Here is a 26,046-nt window from a genome sequence, read left to right on the forward strand (position 1 = left end):
ACATATTCTATTGTCGCTATATGGAAGTATGATAAAATTACCCTACACACGTTGCTCTCCTTGCTGAATTGCAACCTGAGCCAAATTGAGCTCTGCGAATTCGCAGCCTGGTTCCGTATCCAATTACACTGCATTGATGTGAGCGCAGTAACATATTCCAATTGTAGTGGTCTCGACAGCAAATGGCGGACGTGGGCCTTAGCGGTGACGAGCGCAAGAAGAAATCGGTTTTCTATCAGACTTGCACGAGCACTTTTAAGGACGACTTCCCGACGCTGGTGAAGTGTTTGGTAAGGATTGATTGAAGTGGCGGGAAGGGGGAATGCGGAGAGGGCGTGGGGAAGGGGAAGATGGTGCTGGGGGTTTCGGCACGACCTGGCACGACTGCACTGCAGTGCATGCCACCAACCAACTTTGTCCGCTGTCTGAGTCCACGTGACGAGCTTACTGACCACGCCGTGTCACGCAGAAAGCCAGCGATTCGACTGGCAACCCGCATACACGGGTAAGCGCCGCGAGCGGGCGGGGTCACGGGGCTAGGTGGCGGCGCCCACTGCGTAAGCAGTCCAGGCCGCCGGCCAGGCTACATCACTGCGCATTTCCATAAGCAACATATGCATTCGCCTGCTGCATCCCTTTAAGCTTATGCTCTCCTGCCGTCCTTGCAACGCAGCAAGAAGCGGGCTTCCTGCTCTGGCACCATGCACTGGTCAGTTCGGTATCCACCATTAGGTTCCTGCTCCCTGCTCCCTACCGCCTTGGTATGGGGCATCCGATATGTGCGATGTTGTTCTGGGTGATGCAGGGATGCGGCCTTCCATGCCCCCCCCGCCGCGCCGCCCATTCCTGCACCGTTGACGCCCTCCTGCTCGCACACACCTGCAGGAAGGAGAGGAAGTGGGCGGGCTGGTGTCGGCCGGCGTCATCGCCGCCTGCGTGTCCTGTCTGGACACAGCGGACTCGACCATCACGGACAAGGGCTGCTGCGCGGGTGGGTGTCCCGCATGCTGTCACGCTGTGTCTGCGCTGCGTGCCGGAAGCACGACAAGCCGCAGCTGTCAGTGCTGGTGCGGACTATGCGACACGCTTCTGGGTAGCACACGCGAGGAATGGGCCGGTGGTGTTGCTGCTGGCCAATTAGCTAACTCACATGCGTCTCGCTGCAGGCATCCTGTTGGCCATGGTGGCAGATGACGAAGAGGTGGCGGAGGCTGCGATGAAGGCGCGAGCCGCCACCTCCAGCAACTCCTGTCTGGAGGTAGGTACGGCATGCGCCCCCATCCCACCTCTTCCCCTGCCGGTGACACATCAGGTTCCCGTCCTCTCTGGACCCAAATGTTTGCCAACCCCCGCCTCCTCCGCATACGTTCCCCCCTTTTTGTTTTCTCTCTCCCAAACTCACTGTTCGCGTGTGTGCTGTCCTATCAGCCTAAAACACATAATCCAAACCTGTTATGCGCACACGCAAACCCGCCACACAGGTGCTCCACTCAGTGGTCATGCTGCGTGACGCCACCAACGCACGCGCCTACGCCGCCAAGGCCCTGCACGCCCTGGCCAAGCACGCGATGGGGCCCTTCCTGCGATCCCTAGCCGCCTCCGTGGACGCCAGCGGCGGCGGTGGCGGACCGCTGTCGGGGGTCCTGCCCAAGTACATTTCGGTGTGGGGCGGGATGGACCAGAAGGACGCAGTGGTCATCGGCGCGCTGGCGGGCGTAGTCATGCAGGTTATCAGAGAGGTGCGTGCAGGTCCGGCCAGGCTCAGGCATGACAACGGGGGCAGTCGCGGCCGCGGGGATGTTGGCCATGCCATGGCCATGTGGGACGTCCGCCGTGGAGCGTAAACGAGGCGTACGGAAAGCAAGCACATGGCTTGTCAGCGTGTGCATACATCCCAGAGCCATTCTGTCTACCAGGTCAATCCGGAGCTGGTTGCTGTGACGTAATTTCCCTCTAACACGGCTCCTGTTTATCAATGCTTGACCTGCTCCTGTTCGCTTCCTCGGCTCCTCCCCTACCCCCTCAGAAACCGGACCTAGCCATGTCTGTGGTGGAGGCGGGCGGCGTGGAGGCGCTGCTAGGGGTGCTCACGCGCCAGAAGAGCGAGGCGGCGGGCACGGCGGCGGCGGCGCTCCTGGCGGTGCTGGTGCCGGCGGTGGAGGGAGCCACAGAGCGGCTGGTGGCGGCGGGTGCGTCGTGAGGGCGGGCCGGCGGGGCTCGGGAGTTGCTCATGGAGGGAGGGGGGAGGGAGGTGAGGGAAATGGCCAGACATAGGCCGCGCAACAGTTTGCGGTTGAGCGCTTGCGGCTTGGCCAGCATCTTCTGGATGAGTTCTAACACTCCCCTCCCCTCTGCTCACAAACCGCAGGCGGCATTGCGCTGCTGGCAGACGTCATCGGGCCGCCGCCCCGCAGCATCCTCACGTGGGAACAGCACACGCTGGCGGAGCAGGCGGCGGCGGAGGCTGCGGCGGCGGCGGCGCTGGCGGCATCAGCCTCGTCCGCATCCCTTGGCGGCAGCGGGCGGGGCGGAGGCGCGGGAGGGGGTGCGGGCGAGGCAACGCCGACGGCCGGGACGCCCAAGGGCGGTGCCCCTGGCAAGGCCGGCAACGTCAATGCCGCGGAGCCGACCTCGCCGTCGGGCGCGGCTGCGCCCACACCTAACGGGTGGGTTGCTGCCATGTACAATACCGTACTGGGTGAACGGGTTCGCGCCGACTGACACTGGACCGAATGTGCCCTTGATTGCCAGGCTCGCTAAGGGCGTTTCCGTGTCAGGGGACCTGCATGATTAGCTCACATCCCAGCACTGCCACCTGCTGCTGCCTGCTGCTACTGCTGCTGCTGCAGGCTCAAGACACGTTTCTCACGGGACGTCACAAAGGATCTCGCGGGGCTGAACCTGGGGGACGGCGGAGCGGGGTGAGCCTCTTGTGTTTTCAAGTGTATCGTGAATCCCTCACCGGCGGCGATGCTGGAGGGGAAGTCGGACTCAAGCGCCATGCCAGTGATACCATCCACCCGGGCACTTCATGGACGCTTTCGTAGCTGCTGCCAAGTGACAAGCTGCCGGTGCTGCTCTTGTCCATTGAAAACCCCCTGTGCCGTTGCAGCGCCCCGCCGCAGCTCAACGGCTACGGCAACCCGGTGCCGCCGGTGCGCGTGCAGCTGCCGCTGGTGATCCCGGGGCTGGCGCACGGCGGCGGCGGCGGCAGTGGGGCGGCCTCTCCAGGCCTGTCGCCACAGCCCAGCAGCTACTCCGCGGTGAGGGAATGATGCGCTTACCGTACTGAAGTACTCAGCAAGGTTAAGGGATGGCGGGAATCGCGGGATGCATGGGGTGTACGCACACACGCACGGGAAATGCACAGCGCGCCGTTTGATAGCGCACAGCCTCAGCCTTGGCGAGTGCAGTTGCAGGGCAAACCTTTTCACATCAACTCCTTGTACGGCGACGCAACGCCCTGGTCCGAGCAACTGGGGTCAGCGCCATGTCATTGAATGACCACATGCCAACACTACTGCCACCTGCAGCTTGCAGCGGAGGGGTCATCCATGACTGTGGCGACTACGGCCACTGCAGCATCCAACGGCGGCGGGAGAGGCGGCGCCGCCGCTGGGCCGCCGCCGCTGCCGCACCCAACCGACTTCTCGACCAACCGCTCCGCCATCCGCTGGATCCTGTTGCCAGGCCTTGATCTCGCATCCTACGCAGCCGCCTGTCTGGCGGCTCTGCTACATGTGAGTGCGGTACTTCTGGTATGGGAATCGGTGTGATGTGGACGTGCGCTTGAACCTTTGCTGTTGGCGTGTGCCAGCTGTGCTTTCTTTATGTTCCCATTGTGCTTCCCGATTCACCCCACCGTGCCTGCCCACAGAACCCCGAGTGGCTGGCGCAGGTGGATGGGCGGCTGGTCACACACCGCATCTTGGCGCAGGTCAAGGCAGTGGCAGCGCCCAAGCCCGCGCCCGAAGGCAGGTGTTCTGTATGCCTGAGGGGGGTGTTGCCTTGCTGCGCAACAGCTGCTTAAAACTGTGGGACAGTGCTTGAAAGCTGGTGGCGAATTGTGTTCACTTTCACATCAACGTCATCATGTGTATGCGCAGGCAAAAAGAAGAATAAGAAAAAGGGGCTGACTCTCACTCCGGAGCAGTCGGCGGCGCTGACACGGCTGCTGGGTGTGGTCAAGATCCTATCAACCACAAACATCAACAGGTGAACGCCTGATCGGCTACCCCCAACATCAGCGTGCGTCATGCCTTACATCACAACACGTGCATCAATTACAGTCCTGTACGGTGGTACGGCACCTTCCACGGCATAACGCTCGCGCGCTTCATGCCCAATCGACTACGCCGCCCGCACCATGCACACGTATGGTGAACGCACCATGTCAACCCACTCTCCTTGTGCTCTTTTGCTGTCGCCCCATCGTAACTCTACACACCACTCGCCAAGATACCGCATCGCCCACCTGGACGCGTTGCCCGCGCTGCTGTCCTTGTATGACGAGGGGCCCGACTACCTGCTGCGTAACCACTGCCAGGTGCGTGGGTGCGCGTGCGTGTGCGGTTGCGGAGCTTCATCGGGCGCAGCCGCCGGCGTAAGGTACTGTGCAGCGCAGGCGGGCAGCTTCGCTGGATGCGCTCTCTGCTCATCAAACAGTTATGAGGGCTGCTCCTAAACTGCTGCTCAACGTGACCATCGCCCCCCCCTTCAGAACATCCTGCTGAACGTGGCGGTGCTGGCCGAGAACGGCCGCCAGCTGCTGGACGCAAAGATGCCGGAGGTGCGTGTGGCCTGCGTCCTCTGTGGGCTCCAAGGGGTTTAGCACAGACAGGCGCAGACAGGTGCAGGCACGCACATGGAAGCTAGAGGCCTGGCCGGCGGCCTGCCGGGCTGTACGCTCCGCACTTCCTCACCAGACCCGCACCGCCCCACTCTGTGGCGCGCGCCTGGGTCAGCCCTGCCTGGTGCCCTCATGGGCCTGCTGCCTCCTGCCTGTAACCCGGCCAGCACCCGTGCATGCTTTGCCTCGGTTTCCTCCGGCCCCCTCCTCCTTTCCCCTTCCAACATCGCCGTCCTCTAACTAGCATGCGCGGAAACCCCTTCCTGCCGCCTGCAGGAATTCCTGGTGTCCAATCCCATGCGCCTGACGCGGGATGAGCGAGCGGGGCTGAGGTGTGAGTTCCCGCTGGATGGCGCACTGGAGGACGCGGCGGTGACCGCCAGCATCACCAGCATCACCAAGTAGTGGAAGCGGGGGGTTGGCTGTTGGTGGAATGATAGAGCGGCGACGCATGCAGGGAACCGGGTGAGTGGCGCAGTGCGGTATCAGCAGTTCGTGGGAGGGCGGTCGCGGCGCGTGCAGTTAGGACAGGTCTGGAATGTACGTGAGATGTGCTGGAACTGGAGCAGGAGCTCAAGAGCGACACTATCACCGTGTGTTCACGGATTGTACTAAACGTGGATGCTGGGCGTTGGAGATGGGCGGCCCAACCCTACGTAGGATATTTGAGGTGAAGCTGCGTGTGGGTTGTGGACATCGTGATGTGCCTCATGCTCCGGACCTTAGCATGCAGTCGGTGCACAGTCCTTGGCATGTTTTCGCACACGCGCCCTCGCCAGGAGGGGTGCTCGGCAACCAAGCGCGAGCCGTTGCGATGCGTAGCTGAGGCAGTTGATAGCTTGCGGCGGCCGGCCTACAGTAAGGGCCCCGGTCTCCTCGCCCTTGCCCCAGCTGCTGTTCGGTGCCACCTACCGCCTGCTGCTGGGGCTGAGCCGCAGCGAGGTGGAAGACTGGCGGCTGCCGTACGAGCACGTGGTGGAGCTGGGCATGGTGCTTAGGATTGGGTTGGGAACCCTGGATAGGAGCAGGAGCACGGGACAGGGTTGATGGGGGCAGGCACGAGCGAGAAGGAGACTAGGTGACTGTTAAGAGGAGCTGACGTGAGCGCACCGTATGAGCTCTGCAGCAGGGGCGGCTACCACGTAGGGATCGAGAGTACGGTAGTGTTTTGAACTAAAAATGGGTAGCGCATTGTGAACAGGGGAAGTCAAGTTGTCCATTCTCCACATGCGATGCCAGACGTCGGTGTACTGTGCAGGAGGGCGCACGAGGATTTTTTTTGGGGGGGGGCATTTTCAAGCAGCACGCACTGTGCCGCACAATGCCGCCGCTGCATAGACTGTGCACATGCTGCATGTGCGTGTGAAAGCCTGTCAACCCCACTTAAGGCCTGTCCCATGTGCCAACTAGAAACCCAAGCCCGGTGCTGCAATGAGATGTGGTGTTGACAAACACCGAGTTTGTTGATTGAGTGCAAGTGGGAATGAAATTGCTTAGGCGGTCTCCTCGCCCTTGTCGCCCTTGGTCTTCTTGGGCAGCAGCACGGCGTGGATGTTGGGCAGCACATCGCCCGAGGCGATGATGCTGGCGCTTACGGCGTCACAGGGTGTGGCGGACTGGCGGCAAAGCAGGCGGCGACAGCAAGGCGGAGGCGGAGGCGGAGGCGGATCGCCAGCAGGCCGCAGCGGCAGCAGTCGGACCTCGAGGATGACTGAGCAGTGCGCTTCTGTGCGCGGCAAGCTACGTGAGCATATTGTTGTTACCCGGCTTTGAACGTTACGCCAGTGGTTATTATAGTTGTGAGAGGGCCGGCGAGCAAAACGTGTGTCGACGCGCGCGCGCCTGGCGCGTTGAATTAAATGCGTTGTTTGCCTTGATTGCGTGGAGCTGGTGGCTTCAGCTCGTCCCGCCTCGGACCGCCCCAGGGCGAACGCGCACATGGAGGAACGTGTACCCGTACGGGCCTTCTGCGAACCGAAAGAGGCGCGAGCTGCGGCAGTGGGCCATATCAGAACTCAGAGTTCTTTCACGCGTTGCGCCTGCCAAACCTCAAGATGAAACCCGCCACTTCGGCGCCTGCTGAAGAGCGTGACGAGGAGGGCTTGGGCGGCATCACCTTCACCAAAAAGGTTCGTCGGCAGGCGCTTAAGCATATGAGTATGCAAACAGGTCTGCATTGCTGCTCACGGCCTGTGCTCACGGTCGTCTGCTCGCTGCAGAAAGAAACCATCGCTGTGACTGCCGCACTGGCCTGGGGCTCGCTGGGCTGCATTTATGGCGATATCGGCACCAGCCCCCTGTACGTGTACAGCACGATATTTGCCACTTCGGAGCCAAGCCAGGTGAGCCAGTCTGCCCTGCCCGATGCGCACTTTGCAGCGCATTCCCACCGCCTGACCTCGATCGCATGTAGCGCGAAGCCGCGATCGCTCGTTATCCACTGATAACACAGCGCGCCGCGGGTCTAGGAAGCATCCGAAAGTTCCGGATGCGAACAATTCCGTTAGGCTCGGCTCGTGCGGAACCCGCCGGGGGGGTGCACCAGGTTGATATGGCACCAGGTTGATATGGCACTGAGAGATACCCGCATGCACACAGGCCGACATCCTGGGCGCAATTAGCCTCATCTTCTGGACGTTGACGCTGATCGTGCTGGTCAAGTATGTGGGCGTGGTGCTCCTGGCCGACGATGAAGGAGAGGGTGAGCAGGGAGGGTGCCTATGAGGGTGAGCTCGGCATCGCAACGTGCTCCTACTCCTTTCCCTACGACCATGTAGCCTGCGAGTGGCAGTCACACGTCATGTACAGCAACTGGTCTGTGCTTCTCTTTTACTTGATTGAGGTAGTACCGCCCGCACCCTTCCCTCCTGCCTCTTTCGTGATCCTCACTCGCACCTTAGGTGGGACGTTCTCGCTGTACTCGCTGCTCTGCCGCAAGATTGGCATCCGCCCCCACGACGTCATGTTTCGGGGCGAGAGCCGCATGATGCGACACCTCGGGTCCTCCAGCACCGGCGGCAGCCAACTCCGCCGCACAAGCGGCAGCGGGACTCGCGGCGCCGGCCTCCGAGCCAGCGGTGACGGCACGCTGCGCCGCCTCAGCACCACGCCCCAAGACACCGCTCGGGGCCCCGACACTACTCTCACCCTTGCCACATCAGCATCCCGGGTCGCCGGCACAGTGGCGCCGCACCCGCACCCGCAGCAGCCGCGCCGTGTGTGGTGGCGCCGCTGGGCAGCCAGCGGCACTGCAGTGCGGGCGGCACTGCGGCGCAACCGGGCGGCGCAGCTGGGTCTGTGGGGCATGACTATGGCTGCCACTGGCATGGTGCTGGGAGACGGCGTGCTCACACCCGCCATCTCAGGTGGGTGCGGGCACACGCGCGGCACGCGGACAGCAGGTTTCTGGTGGGCGTGCTGCCATCTGATGTTGGCTCACTCATGTCCGGGGCGGGGCCGCATGCACACATCCGTGCACTGCTGCCAAATTACGTGTACCTGTCATGTGGCGGTCACCGCTCCTGCGCCTTTCCTTACGCACTCGCTGTGCGCGCGCGCATGCAGTCATGTCAGCTGTGTCTGGTCTCAAGGAGGCGACTGACGCGGTCACTCAGCAGACGGTGGTGGGCGTGAGCATTGCGGTGCTGGTGCTGCTGTTCAGTGTACAGAGATGCGGCACCTCCAAGGTGGGTCGGTGGGTGGGTGGGTGGGAGAATGGGCAAGAGCGCATCCACATCCGTGCGTTCAACCGCGCGCAACTCAAAAGTATGCACACGCGCGCCTTACCTATCTAAGCTGGGCACTCACACACACGTGCGCATGCATATGCACGCATACACACACCTACACATGTATGCGTGTGCAGGTTTCCTCCACGTTTGCGCCCATCGTGGCGTTGTGGCTGTGTTCCAATGCGGGAGTGGCCGCATACAACCTGGCCCTGCACGGCGGCGGCGCGCTGGCGGGTGCGTGCGTGGACTCGTGCAGCAGCAGCCCCGCTCAGCAGCTTCCTCCCAGGGGCCTGCTGTCTGCCCCACAATTACTGGACTCACGCTGCGGCAGCGTGCCAAGTGCGGCCATTAATCGAACGCGTGTCACTTCTAATGACTTCCCGCAACCTCTGTCCCCATACCAACCCCCCTCGTCCGCCACCGCCGCTCCACCACCCGCCCAGGCCTGAGCCCGCACCACATCCCGCTGTTCTTCGCGCGCCGCGGTGTGGAGGCGTGGCGCATGCTGGGCTCCGTCATGCTGTGCGTGACGGGCGCCGAGGCGCTGTACGCGGACCTGGGGCACTTCACACACCGCTCCGTGCTGGTGGGTGCGGCGGGGTGCACGCGTGGCTGGGGGGAGGGCAAGGCGTCTGCCGGCAGGACTACTTGGGAGCCCAGTACGCACGTACCCTTTTGCATGCATCATGCACACCTCACCACTCAGATGCGCACACGCACACACACACACACACCTGCACCATCCTTGACCACCTCCACCTCTCACGTTCTCCTAACCCCACCCCGCCCCGGGCCCCGCCGCTGCAGGCCGGCTTCTGCCTGTTCGTGTACCCGTGCCTGGTGCTGACGTATGTGGGTCAGGGCGCCTACCTCATGTCGCGGCCGGAGGACGTGACAGACACGTTTTGGAAGTGTGTGCCCAGGTGAGCGCGAGCGAGACGCGCTAGCACCACAGCTGCTGCCTGACCCCTTGCACCAGCAGGCTAGTTGAGGCGTTTTAATACAGAAAGCCCTCTCGCTGCTGGAAGTGCCCCCGCGGCCACCGACGTTGTGCCTGTGTGCGATTATACTTGTTTTGTGCGGCGGCCGTTCTGTTGCTTGCAGGCCTTTCTTCTACCCTATGCTGGTTCTAGCCACCCTGGCCTCCGTGGTAGCCAGCCAGGCGCTTATCACCGGCTGCTTCTCAATCATTTCAAACGTATGTGACGACAAGTCGACAAGCAAGCGGCGTGCACTTGTCAATCAACACGGACACACGAGAATAAACCCCCACAATAAGAGCAGTGGCCGCGTCGCACTTCACACACGCATTTTACACCCAAATGCCGCGCCGGCCTCCCCCTCGAGTGCCACAGCCTTGACCTGTTCGCTACGCTGTGGCGCCCCCAGCCGCCGCCCGCCCCTTCGCGTGCGCAAGCTGTTGCTGCATTACTGTGCCTGGCTACAACTTCACTTCTTTTTGGTACAGTCATCAATGCAACCCCACCACACACTCACCACCCACCCCACCCACCACGCACCCGCCGCCCACAGGCCATCAAGCTGGGCGCCTTCCCCAAGCTGTCTGTGCTGCACACCTCGGAGCACGTGCGCGGCCAGGTGTATGTGGCGGAGATCAACTGGACCCTGATGCTGCTGTGCATTGGCGTGGTGGCCGGCTTCCAGGTGGGGGAATGTATGATGAGGAGTGGGCGTGCAGTTGAGGCTCTCGACCGCTTCGACTTTGTATTCGTGCTTGACCAAAGCGATGGCCACGCACTCACCAGATTGGGAGTAATAATGGTCGGTGTAAACAACCCACACACGCCCACACCACCACCACCACCACCACCACCACCACCACCACCACCACCACCACCACCACCACCACCACCACCACCACCACCACCACCACCACCACCACCACCACCACGCTCGCAGGACACGGTAGCCCTGGGCCTGGCCTACGGTCTGGCCGTGTCGAGTGTGTTCGTGCTGACCACCCTACTCATCCTGGTCGTGATGGTGGCGGTGTGGGAGGTCAGCCTGGCACTGGCCGCGCCCTTCGCGCTGGTCTTCCTCATCATTGAGCTAGCCTTCCTGTCCGCTAACATGGCAAAGGTACGGCATGTGGATGGCCACTGCGTCCGTGTTCGCACCACGTGTGTGTGTGTACGCGAGTGCGCAAGCACTGTGTGTATGTGTGTGCGTGTGTGTTTGTGTGTGTGTGTGTGTGTGTGTGTGTGTGTGTGTGTGTGTGTGCGCGCGTAGAAACCAATGCGGTGCGGATGGCTGTTGGACGGTGCAACTGTTGCCAGCACAACGCAGGGTGCATGAGCAAACGTGCACCCACGCACGCACGCATGCAGGTGCCTGAGGGAGCCTGGTTCAGCCTGGCGGTGTCCGCGGGCGGCATCTACGTCATGACCATCTGGTGGGTGGGCAGCACACGCCGTGCGCTACTGCTAGCCGCCAGCGCCGGCCGTAACCGCCTGTCCGAGCTCTTCGTGATGATGCCGCTACAGCCGCAGCAGTCGCACATGGCAGCGCCGGCAGCGCAGGTGCCACAGCCGCAGCAGGTGCGGCGTGAAGCGCCGCGCGCCATTGCCGAGTCCCTGGAGGATGGACAGCAGGAGGCGGGGCAGGAGGAGGGACAGGAGATGCAAGGCGCCGCCCACTCATCCACCGGTGCCGACGCTGCTGCTCGCACTACCACCGCTGCAACGCCTCAGCCTGCTGCTGCCCCCGGCGCCTCTAGCGGCGGCGGCCTGTTGCACCCCGAGCGTGAGATTGTCACAGCCTCCAACACCCCCTCCTCGGGCACACACGGCTCAGCTACACCCGCCGACGGTGGTGCCATCGGCCCTCTGCCGTCGCGGCGCCGCACGGCCGCCACCTCTGCCTTTGCCGCTGCTGCTGGCATATCCGGTCGCAGCGATGGAAATGCCGCCGTACCAACTTCCAACCTGCACAAGAGCGACAGCCTCAGCAGGGGCAGCCCCGCGCAGCTGCTGGCGGCGGTGAGCGCTCGTCTGTCCATGTGGCGGCCTGTGCAGCTGGCGCTACGCCTGCCGCCACAGCCGCTGCTGGGTGCCGATGGATCCGCCGCAGTGGGAAGTCAGGGTCAGGGCCTGGGACTGGGCGCGGATGGGGCGGGTGCCGAGCAGCAACAGCAGCAGCAGCTGTGGCCTCTGTCCCGGCAGCCGGGCATTGGTCTGTACTACAGCGAGACGCCGGTGGGGCTGCCGCACGTGCTCATCCACTTCCTGCGGAATGTGCAGGTGGGCATTGCTGGTAGATAGTGGGGTGGCGGCCTGGTGGTTCGTGCGGAATGGGCAGTTACCGACGGGGAGGGAGCATGCGGAATGAGGGCAATGCGGGCGGGGACTGCGGACGAGCGGTGCATGGCCGTGTGTGTATGTGTGTGTGTGTGTGTGTGTGTGTGTGTGTGTGTGTGTGTGTGTGTGTGTGTGTGTGTGTGCGTGTGTGTGTGTGTGTGCGCGCGCGCGCTCATGTGCAACATTCCTCTTACTTAACCGGCTGCTGTTTAACTTCCCCTTCCCGCTATCTTTCCGTTGCCTCCCCCCCCCCGCCCCCCGGCAGTCGGTGCACGACGTCTCTGTGTTCCTGACCGTGCGGGTGGTGCCGCTGCCGCACGTGCAGCCGGTGGAGCGGCTGCTGGTCCGCCAGCTGGCGCCCTTCCCCAACTTCTACCAGGTGGGTGGTGGGGCGTGCAGCGGCGGCAGCTGGCTGGCACCCACCCATCCAGCAGTCATACATGGGAAAGGGTGGAAGTAGCGTTGTGGGAATGTAGCCGTGGTGGTGGGAATGGAGTAATGTTTACCGTACGGTACGTGCCAAGTGCTGCTGCGGCCAATACTGGTACTACTGCCATTACTACTGCTGCTACTGCCAGGTGGTGGCGCGCTACGGCTACATGGACCGAGTCGATCACGGCGCGGCCTTCATCCGCCAGGTAGATAGACGGGGCCGTGTCCGTGGGGTTGCGTTGTGTTGGAGCTTGCGCCTGCTGGGACTGGTGTTGCGTGTTGAACTCCTCACTCCCACCCGCGTCATGCAAGTCACCCCTCGCCTGTCGGGACTCGCTCTGCCACCTGCACAGCAGCCAATGATTTCTGTCGCCCTGTACCTAAGTCCCTTGCACATGCCTCGCGCCATGCAGGTGGTGACCGGCATTGTGCGTGTGCTGCGCGGCGGACCCGCAGTAGCCGCCGACGTCACGACTGTGGCAGCAACCGGCGGCGGCAATGGTGCAGATACTGCCACCGCCGCCGCAGCAGCAGCAGCTGAAGACGGGATCGCGGGCAGTGGCAGTGGGAGCAGCGGCGGCGGTGCAGGTGGCTTCCGCTTCGTGACCCGCAACCGGCGCAGCAACGGCCACCGGGGGAGCCGGCTGTCAGCGGCAGCCAGCAGGCGCGGCGTGAACGGTGTGTCGGCGCCTGCTGGAGAGGAGCAGGAGCAGGATGGGGGCCAGGCGGGACAGCAGCCGCAGCAGCCGCAGGGAGGGTGGTCACTCTACGGCATGGGCCTGTCGCGGCGGGGCGGCATGGTGCTACAGCCTGGGGAAGTTGACGTCAGCAGCAGCAGTAGCAGCGACCGAGGCTACAACTCGGCTGAGGAAGAAGGCTCCGATCCAGACGACGAGGACGAGGTGGAGGCTGTGCCGGGCGTGCCCGCAGCCGTCGCGCACAGCAGCAATGTCAGTGGTGGACATGGCGGCACTGCTGGTGGCAACACGGGAGGCACTGGCGGCGTGGAGCTGAGCGAGGTGGTGGTGGTGGCGGCGCATACCGCAGAGGTGCGGGCCGACCACGCGCCAGCACCCCAACCGCCAGCAGCGCTCCGCAGCCCCTCCACTGGCGCGCCGCCGCCGGTGTCGCTGCCTGCTGCACCGGCGGCGCTCCAGGCTTCGCGGTCGCGGCCGCGGCTGGCGCGGGCGGCGCGGGGCGTCTCTTCCCAGCTGCCCTCGGGTGGGCGGGTGGTTGTGGACGAGGCAGCGGTGGCGCACGTGTTGGAGGCCGCCCGACACGGTGAGCAAGTGCCAGCAACTTGTGGGTGTTGTGACGACCCCTCCCTTTGATGCTGCGCCCCAGCACACTAAATGCAAACCCACCGCCACCGCTAAACCGCCACCGCAAACATAACCATAAGCGCAACTGCCAAACCGCAGGCGTGGTGTACTACCTGGGCGCTGTGCGGGTGCGGCCGGAGCCCGGCAGCCCCCTTCTGGCGCAGCTGCTGTTCGGTGCCACCTACCGCCTGCTGCTGGGGCTGAGCCGCAGCGAGGTGGAGGACTGGCGGCTGCCGTACGAGCACGTGGTGGAGCTGGGCATGGTGCTCAGGATTGGGTAGGGGAAGAGGGGAACCCTGGATAGGAGCAGGAGCACGGGACAGGGTGGATGGGGGCAGGCATGGGCGAGAAGGAGACTAGGTGATTGTTAAGAGGAGCTGACGTGAGTGCACCGTATGAGCTCTGCAGCAGGGGCGGCTACCGCGTAGGGATCGGGAGTACGGTAGTGTTCAGAATTATAAATGGGTAGCGCGTTGTCAACAGGGGAAGTCAAGTTGTCCATTCTCCACATGCGATGCCAGACGTCGGTGTACGGTGCAGGAGGGCGCACGAGGATTTTTTTTGGGGGGGGGCATTTTCAAGCAGCACGCACTGTGCCGCACAGTGCCGCCGCTGCATAGACTGTGCACATGCTGCATGTGCGTGTGGAAGCCTGTCAACCCCACGTAAGGCCTGTCCCATGTGCCAACTAGAAACCCAAGCCCGGTGCTGCAATGAGATGTGGTGTTGAGAAACACCGAGTTTGTTGATTGAGTGCAAGTGGGAATGAAATTGCTTAGGCGGTCTCCTCGCCCTTGCCGCCCTTGGTCTTCTTGGGCAGCAGCACGGCGTGGATGTTGGGCAGCACACCGCCCGAGGCGATGGTCACCTCGCCCAGCAGCTTGCCCAGCTCCTCATCGTTGCGGATGGCCAGCTGGATGTGGCGGGGCACGATGCGGTTCTTCTTGTTGTCGCGGGCGGCGTTGCCAGCCAGCTCCAGCACCTCAGCGGTCAGGTACTCCAGCACAGCGGCCAGGTACACAGGCGCGCCGGCACCGATGCGCTCGGCATACTTGCCCTTCTTCAGGTAGCGCGCAATGCGGCCGACAGGGAACTGCAGGCCGGCCTTGGCGCTGCGGCTCACGGCCTTCTTGCCCGAGGTCTTGCCCTTGCCGCGACCAGCCATGGTATGAAGTTGGGGTTCTTGAAGAACGGGCTTGAGGGTTTGAAATGTGCTTATTGTGAGCGTTGTAATTATATTGTTAGCGTCCCCTGTGTTTATATGCAGCAGGCCCGAAAACGAAGCGCCTCGCCCTGGCCAGCCGGTCAACGCAGTCAACGCTCCTCGGCGGTTGGGTCAAACAACCGCTCTCCTCGCCCTGGCCACCCCGCGACCAGCCGAGCTTCGTCATAAGGTGCCTGTTCCCGTTTCCTCAACACCAAGTTCCTTAACACATTATAATTGTCTCACATCCCAAATCTAAACAAAATGGCCCCCAAGAGGGACGAGAAGCCCGCGACTCAGGAGGCCGGCGCCGAGGCCCCTGCCAAGGCCGAGGCCAAGCCTAAGGCCGAGAAGGCCGCCAAGAAGGCCAAGAAGGAGCCCTCCAAGAAGGCTGCCAAGGAGCCCAAGGGCGATGGCGCGAAGAAGGACAAGAAGAAGAAGAAGAGCGCCGTGGAGACCTACAAGCTGTACATCTACAAGGTGCTCAAGCAGGTGCACCCCGACACTGGCATCAGCAGCAAGGCCATGTCCATCATGAACAGCTTCATCAACGACATCTTTGAGAAGGTGGCCACCGAGGCCTCCAAACTGAGCCGCTACAACAAGAAGCCCACCGTTACCTCCCGCGAGATCCAGACCGCCGTGCGCCTGGTGTTGCCCGGCGAGCTGGCCAAGCACGCAGTGTCGGAGGGCACCAAGGCCGTGACCAAGTTCACCTCGGGCTAAGCGCGCTCTGGGTCGATGATGCATGGACACATACCTCAAACAAACTCGGTGTTTCTCAACACCACCTCATACCGGTACTTGGAATGGGATAGGTGGTGGAGGACGGCCGGGGATCCACTTGACGCACCGGATGAGGCACCTGCGTGGCGGCATAAGTCTATAGGCCTGATGTCAAATCATGATACCTGGTGGCCTCATATAATTAACACGGCAACAGACAGAATCGGTTCTGGCCGGTCCGCAGATGGATGCCCTCTGGGTCGATGATGCCTGGACACATACCTCAACAAACTCCATCACCACCCACTTGGCTCGGGGCTGTTGGGGGACCCGGCGCTGACACTGTTTGCATGCTGCAGGTCCCCTGGTAAACAGGCAGTGCTGCTGAAAGGTGACCGGTATTACGTCGTGCAGGCCGGTGTGCTGCTTTGTCAAGGCTAAGGCTGCCCAGTGGGCTCCTCCACATTCAATTGCGCCCAACACCTCCTGGCAAGGTGTTCCCCAAGAGTTGGTATCCGCGATGTACCTGTGATGCGCTCATGCAGAGCATGAGAGAGGGAAAGCCCCAGTTGCAACTGCGTCCTACCGCGGCGGGGCGTGAGCAGGCGGTACACGATCAGGCAGGCCATGGGGCACTCGAACACTGCAAAGGCCAGGACATGCCCGGGACATGCCCGGGATGCCCGGGATGCCCAGGAGCACAAGCCCGACACTGGGTACCCCTGGCAGTATGGCAGCGTCGTGCGGAAGCTGGGGTTGGTGTCATGTGTAAGCGGATAACGGCATGGTGCAGGCTCAGGACGGTATAAATGTAGCAGGGATTATAAATGTAGCAGGGATGACCATGTACAAAGGAACAGAATCCGGAGGTTGAGGGTGGTGTTGAGAAACACCGAATTTGTTTGGGGGTCCTGGCACGCCGCGCTAGCCCCGCTTCCCGCAGACAAGGGAGGACGTGGCAGATACAGCGTGCGCAGGGTATAGGAGCCGCTTAGCCACCGAAGCCGTACAGGGTGCGGCCCTGGCGCTTGAGCGCGTAGACCACGTCCATGGCGGTCACGGTCTTTCGGCGAGCGTGCTCGGTGTAGGTGACCGAGTCGCGGATGACGTTCTCCAGGAAGGTCTTGAGCACCGTGCGGGTCTCCTCGTAGATCAGGCCGCTGATACGCTTCACACCGCCACGACGAGCCAGACGGCGGATAGCGGGCTTGGTGATGCCCTGGATGTTGTCGCGGAGCACCTTGCGATGGCGCTTGGCGCCGCCCTTGCCCAGGCCCTTGCCGCCCTTGCCACGTCCGGACATGTTTGCTGGTAGGTTAGGGGTACGAAGATAAGATATGCGAGTTGGTTTGTGCATCACACCGAGGCCGTGGGCGCTTATCACAGGGCGCTCGGGGCAAGGCAGGATCCAAGTCAACGACACAAGTGAGGCGTTGACCAGGCCTTCGTCGGTCGAGTCTTGCCGGTCAACGCCTCAGCCGGTCATGTTGACCAGTCGCCCTCGCGCCTGCGATTTAAGCCGAAGCAGCTTCTGCCAAATTCAAAACATTCAAGCTAGTTACATCGCCCTTTTCCCAGCTTCCAACAGAATGGCCCGCACCAAGCAGACCGCTCGCAAGTCCACTGGTGGCAAGGCGCCCCGCAAGCAGCTGGCCACCAAGGCCGCTCGTAAGACCCCCGCGACCGGCGGTGTGAAGAAGCCTCATCGCTACCGCCCCGGTACCGTGGCGCTGCGTGAGATCCGCAAGTACCAGAAGTCGACTGAGCTGCTCATCCGCAAGCTGCCGTTCCAGCGCCTGGTCCGTGAGATTGCCCAGGACTTCAAGACCGACCTGCGCTTCCAGAGCCAGGCCGTGCTGGCGCTGCAGGAGGCCGCTGAGGCCTACCTGGTGGGCCTGTTCGAGGACACGAACCTGTGCGCCATCCACGCCAAGCGTGTGACCATCATGCCCAAGGACATCCAGCTGGCCCGCCGCATCCGTGGCGAGCGCGCCTAAGTGTCCCGGCACCTGCGCTGCTAGCTGATGTCACCCCTTCCTCGGGCGTGATGACAGCGGGCAGCACAACCAAAAAAACTCGGTGTTTATCAACACCACCTTTCCCTGGGTCTGGGCGGGAGGGTTGAGCGTCTGCAAGGCTCAGCAGATGATGTGCCGTTTTCGGGCGTGAGTGCCTGACCATGAAGGCGCATGGGGCGAGGCGTGAGCACAAGGAGGAAAGCACGCTGGGCAGTGCATGCGATCGTATGAGATATGGCGTGTGTGTGTGGAGCCTACCGTGCTGGTCGGGGCTTCCGCTCACCCCTGCTCCGGCTTGTTGAGGGGCTGCTGCAACCTGCCCGGCTTCGGCGCACCGTTTTGGGCCCCGTAGCCCCTTCATGTATGCGCCAAAAGCACGTACTAGCTAGAGGATCACAAGTCATTGCCCCCCCTCCCATGAATGGCTATCCCCCGTCTGACCCACACGGGTATGACGCCGGTCTGAGGAGGGGCAAATTCGTGTCAACACGTGTTTCTCCGCGCACGCGCATGATAAGCCTCCCCCTTTCAGGTCTGGGTGGGTGAGATGTGTCATGCACGTGTCTGCAGACGAAGCTCAGCGGATGACGGGGGGTCATGCGTGTCTGTACTACATCATGGTCTGGGGGACTCAGGGGCAGGCGGATTCACCTCCAAGCGAAGATCGTGGCTGCACGGGAAGCTCTAGTTGGCGTGCGCCTCTGCATATGTGAACGGATGGCGTGCAGCTGGCCTACTTAGGCAGGCGAAGTTGTGGCGAAGGGGAGCATTCTATGTGCCGTACCAAGCTGCAGCAACTTTCATCCGGTCAGCGAGTTAACTCCTGCTGTCCTGCAGTATCTGCACGGCCGTCACGATCATACCACTACCAGTTTCTACTCCAGGTCAGCCGCGACACCATCCAGTTTCCACTCCAGTCGTCTACCGTATTGCCACTTCGCCAGCGCCTGCTTCCTCCGTGTCGTAACGTCGCAGGCCCTGCCCGTCTAGCCTTGACTCACCTTCGCCACCACTCCGTCTCCAACTCCAACTCCTTAGTATCTTGAATTCCCGTTTCACTACCTGTGCCCAGCCACACGGCCCACACTTCCGCTTCGGCCAAACCAAATTCCTCTCGTTGGCGCTTCCCACAAGTCTACACCGGCTGCCAATCATCGTCCAATGCAAGCGCCTCCTCCAGCGCTGCACCGCCACTCGCAGAGCTAGTAGACAGCAGCAGCACCGTGCGCTTGCTGACGGCGGTGCCCGGTCGAGCCGCACGCGCACCAGTCGCTGCCCAACCTCCAGACCCGCCATAGGCAGAAGGCGTGACTGCGGCACTGTATGGACGGCTCAGCGGCCCGTGGCCACTCTCGTTCTCCGCAATCGATCCATAGGAGGGGCGGCCGCCTGTTGCTGCAGCTGCGGCAGCGGCGGCGCCCACAAGAGCATCCGCCTCCGCTAGCAGCTGGAGCCCGTACAGATTCGCATTGCCGCCGGCGGCATTGCTGCCCGAGTTGACACGGCGCATCAGCGCGCTCGCCGCCGCGCTACCGCCACCTGCCACGGCGGCAGACGACGGCACCAGCGCATTGCCGTGGCCGTGGCCCATGCTCCCGTTCCGCTGCACCCAGGCCGACTGGGGGCGAGCTGAGGGGCCCGAGCTCCCGCTGCCTGTGAACCCGGACGTCCATCCGCTGCCAGCGGTGTGACCGCTGACGCCAGCTCCATTGGCACGATTGCCGTATGTTGGGAGCGGCGACGTCGCGTGCTCCTGCACACGGCCCACAGGCGATGCCGAGCTCGGCCGCAGCAGCACGACCATACCGCTGCCACCGCCCTGCTGCGGCTGGTTCGCCTGCGCCGATCGGGACGGAGAAGCCGAAGTCACGCGCGCTGCGCCGCTGCTGCGCGCTGCCGGCGGCGCCTTGGCAGAAGCGCCCGCGCCATTGCCATTGCCGTTTCGGTACGCCGCGTCCGCCATGACCCGGCTGATCATGTCCTCCACCATCGAGCCCAGCGCCGCTCCGCCGCCGGCGCCAGCAGTGCCCAGCGGCGGCAGCTGCAGGCTGGCGGCTGCGGCGGATGCGCGCGGCGAGGTCAGCATAGGCGTGCCGCCGCCCGAGGCCGAGGCGGCGGTGTCGGACAGGTCCGCCGCCCAGTCGGGCAGGAGCTGCTGCGCGGGGGGGCCCAGCGCGGCGCATATGTCCAGGAGCGTCCGCAACCGCGACTGCAGCAGGGCAATGCGCTCGTCCTGTGCAACACGGAAAAAGGGTGTTGGACTCGTGCGTGAGTGCACTGGGCCTGTAACTTGCATTTTTGACAGGTTGCCTGCTGGGCAGCCAAGTCGGTAAACATGTTACGGATGCGCCAACAGAAAAATGCGTGCCAGTCTTGGGTGCACACCTGTACATTGATGGTTCGTTCCGCGCCCGCTAGCTTCTGAGTGGCCAGCAGGAGTGCGGCCTGCATGCAAGGAGCAGCACAGGGGAGGGGCTTGGAACGAATGCTGGTGTGGTGCGCCACCACGACTCAACGTGACTGGGTCCTGCAGCTTCCTACTAACAACTCCGTAATCAAACACCACCAGCACAGTTGCCCCACGTTACGCCGCGCACCTGCAGCTCCTCCATGCGGCTGCAGTCGCCGCGGTGCTGCGCCTCGTAGGTGGCAGCGTCGGCGTCGGCGGCTTCACGCTGCTGAGCCAGGGCCCCCACTTGGTCTGCCAGCCGCTGGCGGGCGGTGCGCTCCTCGGCCAGCTGGGGGCGTTTGGGAAGGGAAGCGACACGCGAGGGGGGATCAGACATACCGGTAACGACACAGCTTCTGAGCTGTTACAGTTGTGTTACAGGCAGGCGCTCAAAAGTGCAAGCTGCTGAACCCCGCCCATGCACCCTATCCCCCTAGTTGCTGCACACCGCACCTGCTGGCTCGCCGCCTCCAGCTGCTGTCGCAGCTCCCGCACCTCAGCCGCCGCCACGCCGGCGTCGCGCTGCAGCCGCTCGGCCATCTTGTGCAGCTCGGTGTTGTGGGCCTTGACCGACTCGCAGTGGCTGCCGAGCTCATCAAACTGGTTGGGTAAAACAGGGGGTGCGGTGGTGCGATTAGCGGTGCAGGCTTTTGGGAGGCATTAGGCATGGACACAATAGCCCCGAACAGAGCACTTGCAGGCGCTAAGATTGATGGCATCATCTAACTGACCTGGGTTTTGAGCCGCGTGACCATTGCAGTCTGGGCGTCAAACGTGGCCTACGGCAATAAGTGCCAGTGTGCGGGCGAGTGCTTGTAAGTCTGGTGCTGGTTGAGTCGAGCAGCACTACCGCCCCTCCATGCCACTTTGCAATCACCACAGCGTTCCTGCATATGCATCGCAACAGCCGTACACATGCACCCGCACCACCTGCAGCTCTTGCAGTTGCCGTGCCAGCACCGCCTCCCGCTCTGCCGTGGCGCCCTGTGAGCTAACCGCCGCCGCATCCCGCGCCTCCGCCTTGGCCTCCGCCGCCTCGCAGGCCTGCTGCGCCGCCGTGAGCGCCACCTGCAGCTCGCCGCAGCGCTGCTCGCGAGCCGCCAGCGCGTCCTGCAGATCAGCCAGCTGCTGCTGCTGGTCTTTCACCTGCAAGGGGAATCCGTTGAAATGGGCATCAGTATATTTGGGAGCATGAAGTGTCGTGAGTCAGTGCGGGGCAGCACTGTTGGGCCAGGAACAGGGTAGCGGAGATGAGGGTGAGGGGGTGGGGGCATCAGGTAAGGAGTCGGCAGTCAGGGACAGGCCGGGCGTGCTGTGGAACCTGGCACGTGGAGTTCACTCACAAGGTTTGAGAGGCGCATATGCGCCGCAGGGTCTGCAGTCATTGGCCGGGAGCCGCCCGCGCCGCCAGCCGCTGCTGAAGCCGCCGCCGCCAGCGCGCCGCCGCCAATATCTAGCCGCAGCGTCTTTGCCTGCACAGTCGAGCATAAGCATCACACATTCACGGACTTACTACAAACAGACACGCACACCATCCGAAAGCCGCCAAAGCAGCCAAGGCAATAGTGAGAACGTCCCGCGGCTGGACCCCCCTGCGCCATGCGGACCTGCGTCAGGGTGCCCAGTGCCTTGACGGCGTTGGCATCTGCCAGCAGCTCCTCCCGCTGCTTGACGGTGGCCGCCACCTCCGCCGCCAGCCGCTGTCGCTCCGCCTCCAGGTCCAACTGGGACCGGTTCAGCCGCCCAGCTGCCTGTGTGCGTACGGAGTGTGTGAAGCGTGCGGTGTGTGCCGCGTACGAGTAGGAGGGGGTGTTGGGATCGAAGGCAGGCAGGTGCTGGGTAGGGCCCTGGGCTTGCGCGACCCCAGTACGGTAGCATGCGGTTCAAGCGTGGGCATGACGGGGCACCCACCTCGAGCTTCTCGGCGTGCAGGGCGGTGGCGTCTGCCTCCCACCGTGCCGCTAGCGCGCGCGCTGCCTCCGCCTCCGCCTGCACCGCTCGCAGCTCCTCGCGCAGCTGCTTCACCTCTTCGGTGAGATGCGAGATCCTGTGTAGGCACACGAAGGACGGCACGTGCGCTCAGGCGCATTTGCTATAGCCATGCATGCCGGACGCGTCTTATCCGAACGGCTGCAGCAACTACCAAACAGCCAGCCCTACCCCAAGGACTCACTTTGCAGCATGCTCCGCGCGCTTGCGATCTCCCGCCTCTACCGCAGCCGCTGCCTCCTTTTGCGCCGCAGCCGCAGCCGCCTCCGCCGAGCCCAGCCGCCGCCTCAGGGCCTCAGCGTCCCCAGCCGCACGCTTCGCTTCCTCCTGCGCCTTCGCCAGCGCCACCTCCGACCTCCGCATTGCATCCGCCTGCCTGACAGCCGCCGCCTCAGCTTCCAACAGCTTCGCCTTGAAGCCGCGCAGCTCGCCAGCGGCTGCGGTGGCGGCGACTTTGGCCTTTGCCTCAGCTTCATGAAGCTTGGACTCTAGATCCTCGATTTTGGAGCGCGCCCTGTCCAGACTGGATCTCCAATCGGAAGCGGCGAAATCCGCGGACTTAGCTGCCTCCGCCACTTTGCGTCGCTCAGCCTCCAGCTGGCGCCTCAGTGCCTCCGCCTCCGCCTTGGCCTCGCTGGCTGCGGCGGCGCCCCGGCCGGCGTCCGCCAGTGACGCCGCCAGCCGCCGCCGCTCGGCCTCTGCCACGTCTGCCGCTGCCTTCAGCTCCGACACGCGCCCCAGCAGTTCCTCCCGCTGGCCGCGCAGCGCTCGCGCCTCTGCCGCCTCCGCCTCTAGCTTTGCTGCCCGGGCACGCAGCTCCTTCAGCGCCGCCTGTACGCACCATGCCCCAGGTAACATTGCCGTCAAGTGCCGCCTTACGGTTCTCCGGAGTCATAGCATGCTGCAGCTGCTTGCACATGCATCGGGTGCAGTCCACCACACCATGTCCATCAGCTCCATGCCGCTCACCTGCGCCGCCTCCGCTGCCGCCCGCTGCACCTCAAGGTCTGCTGCCACCGAGGGGTCGGGTCCCAGCGACACCTGCACGCCGGCGGCGGTGCTGGGCGGACGCTTGCCCGCCGCTAATGCGTCCTGCAGGTACAAAACAATCGAAGCGTAGGAGGTACATGGCGGTAGAGTTTTCAAACGCAGTTGTCACACATGCCAGGCAATTGCTCGTCCTGTGCGTGCAACTTACCGCGAGGTGTTTCCGCAGCTCCTCACGCCCAGCCTCAGATGCGTCGAGCCTGTACAAGCAATCGGGATGGACGATGAACCCCATGCCATCAAGTTCCTGCATGTCACCTAGCCGTGTCACAGTTCATGTGTGACGCATCCCCCTTCGCCCGCAATCCCCATATCCAGGTCTGCGCGCGCCCCACCTCTTCTGAGCTGCATCCGCTCGCGCTTTGGCCGCCCCCAGCTCCGTCGTCAGCGAACTGATGGTGCGAAGTAAGCTAGGGTCGGGCGCTGCAACCGGGGCCGAAGGCGGGCCTGCGCAATTAACAGCAAGAACAGCATGGGATGAGGCACTTTCGGGCACCAACCTCGATGCAGATGGCATGCAAAGCTTGAGCATACTGGCTCGCCCCCTGAAATGAAACCGACGCGGCGCGTTCCATCGCACGCCTGCGTCGTTGTGGTACTCACGCGCAGACGATTCGGCTCGCATGTTGCCTCGCGACTGCGGCCGCGCGGTGTTGGCTTGCAGCTCAGCCAGTGCGTTGCGCAGCAGCGTGTTGTCACTCTGGTGTGGCCGGGCAGAGGAGAAACAGGGTGAACCTTTGTAGGCAGGGACCCAGGCCGGCACTTGTGCCTGGGGCAGGTTGCCATCGTGCCGGCAAGCCAACCAGCCTGGGTGCTTTGGCCACACGCAGGCATCTGGACGCGTTGCTTAACCGCCACCACGCGCCTCTTCCACTGCCCGGTCTGCCCCTGCTCCAGCACCACACGGCACCAACCCTCCCCGCTATGGCACCCACCAGTGCTGACTCCAGCTTGGCGCGTGTGTCCGCCAGCGCCAGCTCCGCCGCCGCGCCTCGTGCGTCCCGCCCCGTCACCACCGCCGCCAGCTGGCCCAGCCGCCGGCTCGCCGCCACCAGCACGCCCGCCGGCGACAGGTCCGCCGGGAGCGCCGGCAGTGACACGAGCGTGGGCGTCGCGCCCAACCCTCCCGACGTTGACGACGACGCCGTGGCTGGACCGCTGGCTCCCACCCCACCAGACTCGGTGCCACAGCCGGAGCGCGCGCCGTCAGCGAAGGCGGCGCCAACGCCACCTGGTGCGGGTGGAGCGCTCATGATACGGGATGCAGGAATGGGGCTGGCGGCCGCGGATGCGGCGGCATTGCTGTTGCGAGCTGCGCTTGCGCCCGGGCTCATGCCTGATGCCGGCCGTGAGGCGGCACCGGGTGGCAGCGGCGGCCGCCCGCCAGCGGCAGCGGCGCCTGCGGCACCGTCGTCCGCACCGTCCCGGGCGTTGCCGCTGCCAGTCCCTCCCAGCATGCTGATGGGCAACAACAGCTCCGGCGCAGACTCCAGGAGCAGCTGGTGCGCCTTGCGAATGAAAAGATCCAAGAGTTTTGCCCGAGCTGCTATTAGCATGGCGTCTTGCGCCGACACAATTTGCTGTTGTTGTTGCTGCTGTGGTGATGGCGGCACGCCGGCCTGCAGCAAGGCATCCAGCCCTGCGGAGCCAGAGCCCGCCGTCGCCGCCCACGCGGCAAGCGGGTTGGAAGAAGTTGGCCCGCCATAGCTTCCGCTGCTGGTGTTGGTGTTGTTGGAGCCGCCTGTGGCTGTGGACGTCGCGCTACTGGTGCTCCTGAACGAAGCAACCGAACCTATGCTGCTGCTACTCGCACTGCCGACGCTGCTGTTGCTGCCGCCGCCCCACACGCCGCCCGCTGACCAGAGCGCGGCGTGTAGTGCCGGCACCGCGATTGCAGCCAGGTTCATTCCACTCCCACTCAGCGTACGTGCGGGGCCGCCAGCGGGCCCTGACCCGCCCGCATTGCTGTCTATGAGGGGTGAGGGGCCGCTCAGGCTCTCCAAAGCCTTTTGCAGCTTCATGACCTGGTCCTTCAGCAGCTGCAAGTCAGACTCCCCGCCCGCTACCGCGGAGACAGCGGGCGCAGCGCCGCCAGCAGCAGGCGCCCCGGCAGGCGCCGTGCCCGCGGCATGTGCGGGCAGAGGACAAGATGTGGCCGAGCCCAAGGGCGGGGCGTGCGCTGTTGCATGCTGCCGTGTGGGTGTCCCCGGCCCTGAGGACTGCGAGAGAGCAGACTGGCCGTGGATCGCGCTTCGGTACCTGCGCGGTGAGCAGCCACGCAATTAGCCAAAGGCATGAAATTGCGTCGTGCTTTGGGCCGCGTACCTGTCATGTGAGTCGCGGGAGGGTGAGGCCGGTGCGTTGGCCACTAGGCGGGAGGGGGCTGGCTGGTACAACTGCAGCGCCTGGGTGACCGATGAGTTCCCGACGCTAGTTGTGGTGCCAGTCGATGCCCCCGTGACCGTCAGCGACGAGGTGAGGGGGTTGGCAGCCTGGCCGTGGATTTGCAGGGTGCCCGGCTTGACGAGGTAGGGTGAGCGCAGTACGTTGCTGCGGCGCGAGGGCGAGGTTGGGCTGCCCGGACCGGCTTCTGGGACATTGTTGCTCTTCTTCAACGCAGCAGGCCCTAGCCCAAGCGAACCGCTTGGCACCGCGCTTTGCTTCTTGTTCGAGTTGCTGGACATGAAAACTATAAGCAACAACCGAGCAGCATTTGCTCTGTAACTAGTCCATATTAAAGAACATATCTAGATGTTATGCTACGACAGCGACACACTCTTGTGCAAGAATCAGCAAGTTGACTGCTGCTTAAGAGTGTCGCGGTGTGTTATAACAGCGCCCAGCCGTCCACATTCATCATATGCATAGGATTTGTTTCAAGCCCCTTGTGCTAGAAGAAATCCATGAATGTGACCCAGCCATGCCGCGGGTTTGGCACTCCCACCCGCTGCCCCCCCCCCCA

The 26,046-nt window shown here is 63.5% G+C and overlaps 7 protein-coding genes across 7 annotated transcripts; 4 read left to right on the forward strand and 3 right to left on the reverse strand.

Moving 5' to 3' along the window:
* Positions 1 to 23: 23 nt before the first annotated feature.
* Positions 24 to 6,345, forward strand: CHLRE_17g714400v5 (uncharacterized protein). The gene is made up of 16 exons (XM_043072135.1): positions 24 to 290; positions 470 to 505; positions 674 to 709; positions 886 to 991; positions 1,167 to 1,258; positions 1,482 to 1,739; positions 2,027 to 2,189; positions 2,369 to 2,666; positions 2,850 to 2,921; positions 3,113 to 3,263; positions 3,534 to 3,740; positions 3,878 to 3,974; positions 4,107 to 4,215; positions 4,459 to 4,546; positions 4,721 to 4,789; positions 5,126 to 6,345. Exons 1-16 carry the CDS (start codon positions 183 to 185, stop codon positions 5,252 to 5,254), a joined length of 2,019 nt encoding a protein of 672 aa, XP_042914594.1. The 5' UTR covers positions 24 to 182; the 3' UTR covers positions 5,255 to 6,345.
* A 298-nt stretch (positions 6,346 to 6,643) lies between these two features.
* Positions 6,644 to 14,405, forward strand: CHLRE_17g714450v5 (uncharacterized protein). The gene is made up of 16 exons (XM_043072136.1): positions 6,644 to 6,978; positions 7,069 to 7,191; positions 7,448 to 7,550; positions 7,750 to 8,214; positions 8,414 to 8,535; positions 8,715 to 8,814; positions 9,024 to 9,166; positions 9,388 to 9,503; positions 9,685 to 9,778; positions 10,114 to 10,245; positions 10,501 to 10,680; positions 10,929 to 11,840; positions 12,163 to 12,276; positions 12,476 to 12,535; positions 12,743 to 13,610; positions 13,751 to 14,405. The coding sequence occupies exons 1-16, from the start codon at positions 6,904 to 6,906 to the stop codon at positions 13,930 to 13,932; spliced, it is 3,789 nt and encodes a 1,262-aa protein (XP_042914595.1). The 5' UTR covers positions 6,644 to 6,903; the 3' UTR covers positions 13,933 to 14,405.
* A 2-nt stretch (positions 14,406 to 14,407) lies between these two features.
* On the reverse strand, positions 14,408 to 14,893 carry CHLRE_17g714500v5 (uncharacterized protein). The gene has a single exon (XM_001700347.2). The coding sequence runs from the start codon at positions 14,814 to 14,816 to the stop codon at positions 14,427 to 14,429; it is 390 nt and encodes a 129-aa protein (XP_001700399.1). The 5' UTR covers positions 14,817 to 14,893; the 3' UTR covers positions 14,408 to 14,426.
* Positions 14,894 to 15,073: 180 nt separating this feature from the next.
* Positions 15,074 to 16,485, forward strand: CHLRE_17g714550v5 (uncharacterized protein). Its single transcript, XM_043072137.1, has one exon. It carries the CDS (start codon positions 15,120 to 15,122, stop codon positions 15,579 to 15,581), a length of 462 nt encoding a protein of 153 aa, XP_042914596.1. The 5' UTR covers positions 15,074 to 15,119; the 3' UTR covers positions 15,582 to 16,485.
* Positions 16,486 to 16,527: 42 nt separating this feature from the next.
* CHLRE_17g714600v5 (uncharacterized protein) lies at positions 16,528 to 16,963 on the reverse strand. Its single transcript, XM_001700346.2, has one exon. It carries the CDS (start codon positions 16,882 to 16,884, stop codon positions 16,573 to 16,575), a length of 312 nt encoding a protein of 103 aa, XP_001700398.1. The 5' UTR covers positions 16,885 to 16,963; the 3' UTR covers positions 16,528 to 16,572.
* Positions 16,964 to 17,073: 110 nt separating this feature from the next.
* On the forward strand, positions 17,074 to 17,835 carry CHLRE_17g714650v5 (uncharacterized protein). The gene has a single exon (XM_001700397.2). It carries the CDS (start codon positions 17,171 to 17,173, stop codon positions 17,576 to 17,578), a length of 408 nt encoding a protein of 135 aa, XP_001700449.1. The 5' UTR covers positions 17,074 to 17,170; the 3' UTR covers positions 17,579 to 17,835.
* A 522-nt stretch (positions 17,836 to 18,357) lies between these two features.
* Positions 18,358 to 25,953, reverse strand: CHLRE_17g714700v5 (uncharacterized protein). Its single transcript, XM_043072138.1, has 16 exons — positions 25,410 to 25,953; positions 24,020 to 25,343; positions 23,688 to 23,784; positions 23,420 to 23,531; positions 23,236 to 23,284; positions 23,007 to 23,129; positions 22,222 to 22,868; positions 21,960 to 22,095; positions 21,656 to 21,799; positions 21,392 to 21,520; positions 20,979 to 21,194; positions 20,780 to 20,827; positions 20,502 to 20,648; positions 20,197 to 20,337; positions 19,985 to 20,044; positions 18,358 to 19,832 (listed from the first exon to the last, which is right to left on the reverse strand). Exons 1-16 carry the CDS (start codon positions 25,766 to 25,768, stop codon positions 18,735 to 18,737), a joined length of 4,830 nt encoding a protein of 1,609 aa, XP_042914597.1. The 5' UTR covers positions 25,769 to 25,953; the 3' UTR covers positions 18,358 to 18,734.
* Between the last annotated feature and the right edge of the window lie 93 nt (positions 25,954 to 26,046).

The sequence above is a fragment of the Chlamydomonas reinhardtii genome, chromosome 17 (assembly GCF_000002595.2).
Source record: "Chlamydomonas reinhardtii strain CC-503 cw92 mt+ chromosome 17, whole genome shotgun sequence".
NCBI classification, from domain to species: domain Eukaryota; kingdom Viridiplantae; phylum Chlorophyta; class Chlorophyceae; order Chlamydomonadales; family Chlamydomonadaceae; genus Chlamydomonas; species Chlamydomonas reinhardtii.

Coding starts and splice junctions, on each gene's coding strand:
- CHLRE_17g714600v5 (XM_001700346.2), bottom strand. CDS start 16,884: ATGTCCGGACGTGGCAAGGGCGGCAAGGGCCTGGGCAAGGGCGGCGCC.
- CHLRE_17g714650v5 (XM_001700397.2), top strand. CDS start 17,171: ATGGCCCGCACCAAGCAGACCGCTCGCAAGTCCACTGGTGGCAAGGCG.
- CHLRE_17g714500v5 (XM_001700347.2), bottom strand. CDS start 14,816: ATGGCTGGTCGCGGCAAGGGCAAGACCTCGGGCAAGAAGGCCGTGAGC.
- CHLRE_17g714700v5 (XM_043072138.1), bottom strand. CDS start 25,768: ATGTCCAGCAACTCGAACAAGAAGCAAAGCGCGGTGCCAAGCGGTTCG. Junction 23,285..23,419: donor GCGGATGCAGCTCAGAAGAG/GTGGGGCGCGCG, acceptor TTGCTTGTACAG/GCTCGACGCATCTGAGGCTG. Junction 19,833..19,984: donor AACGAACCATCAATGTACAG/GTGTGCACCCAA, acceptor CGTGTTGCACAG/GACGAGCGCATTGCCCTGCT.
- CHLRE_17g714450v5 (XM_043072136.1), top strand. CDS start 6,904: ATGAAACCCGCCACTTCGGCGCCTGCTGAAGAGCGTGACGAGGAGGGC. Junction 8,536..8,714: donor AGAGATGCGGCACCTCCAAG/GTGGGTCGGTGG, acceptor ATGCGTGTGCAG/GTTTCCTCCACGTTTGCGCC. Junction 8,815..9,023: donor CGGCGGCGGCGCGCTGGCGG/GTGCGTGCGTGG, acceptor CCACCCGCCCAG/GCCTGAGCCCGCACCACATC.
- CHLRE_17g714400v5 (XM_043072135.1), top strand. CDS start 183: ATGGCGGACGTGGGCCTTAGCGGTGACGAGCGCAAGAAGAAATCGGTT. Junction 1,259..1,481: donor CCAGCAACTCCTGTCTGGAG/GTAGGTACGGCA, acceptor CCCGCCACACAG/GTGCTCCACTCAGTGGTCAT. Junction 1,740..2,026: donor TCATGCAGGTTATCAGAGAG/GTGCGTGCAGGT, acceptor CTACCCCCTCAG/AAACCGGACCTAGCCATGTC.
- CHLRE_17g714550v5 (XM_043072137.1), top strand. CDS start 15,120: ATGGCCCCCAAGAGGGACGAGAAGCCCGCGACTCAGGAGGCCGGCGCC.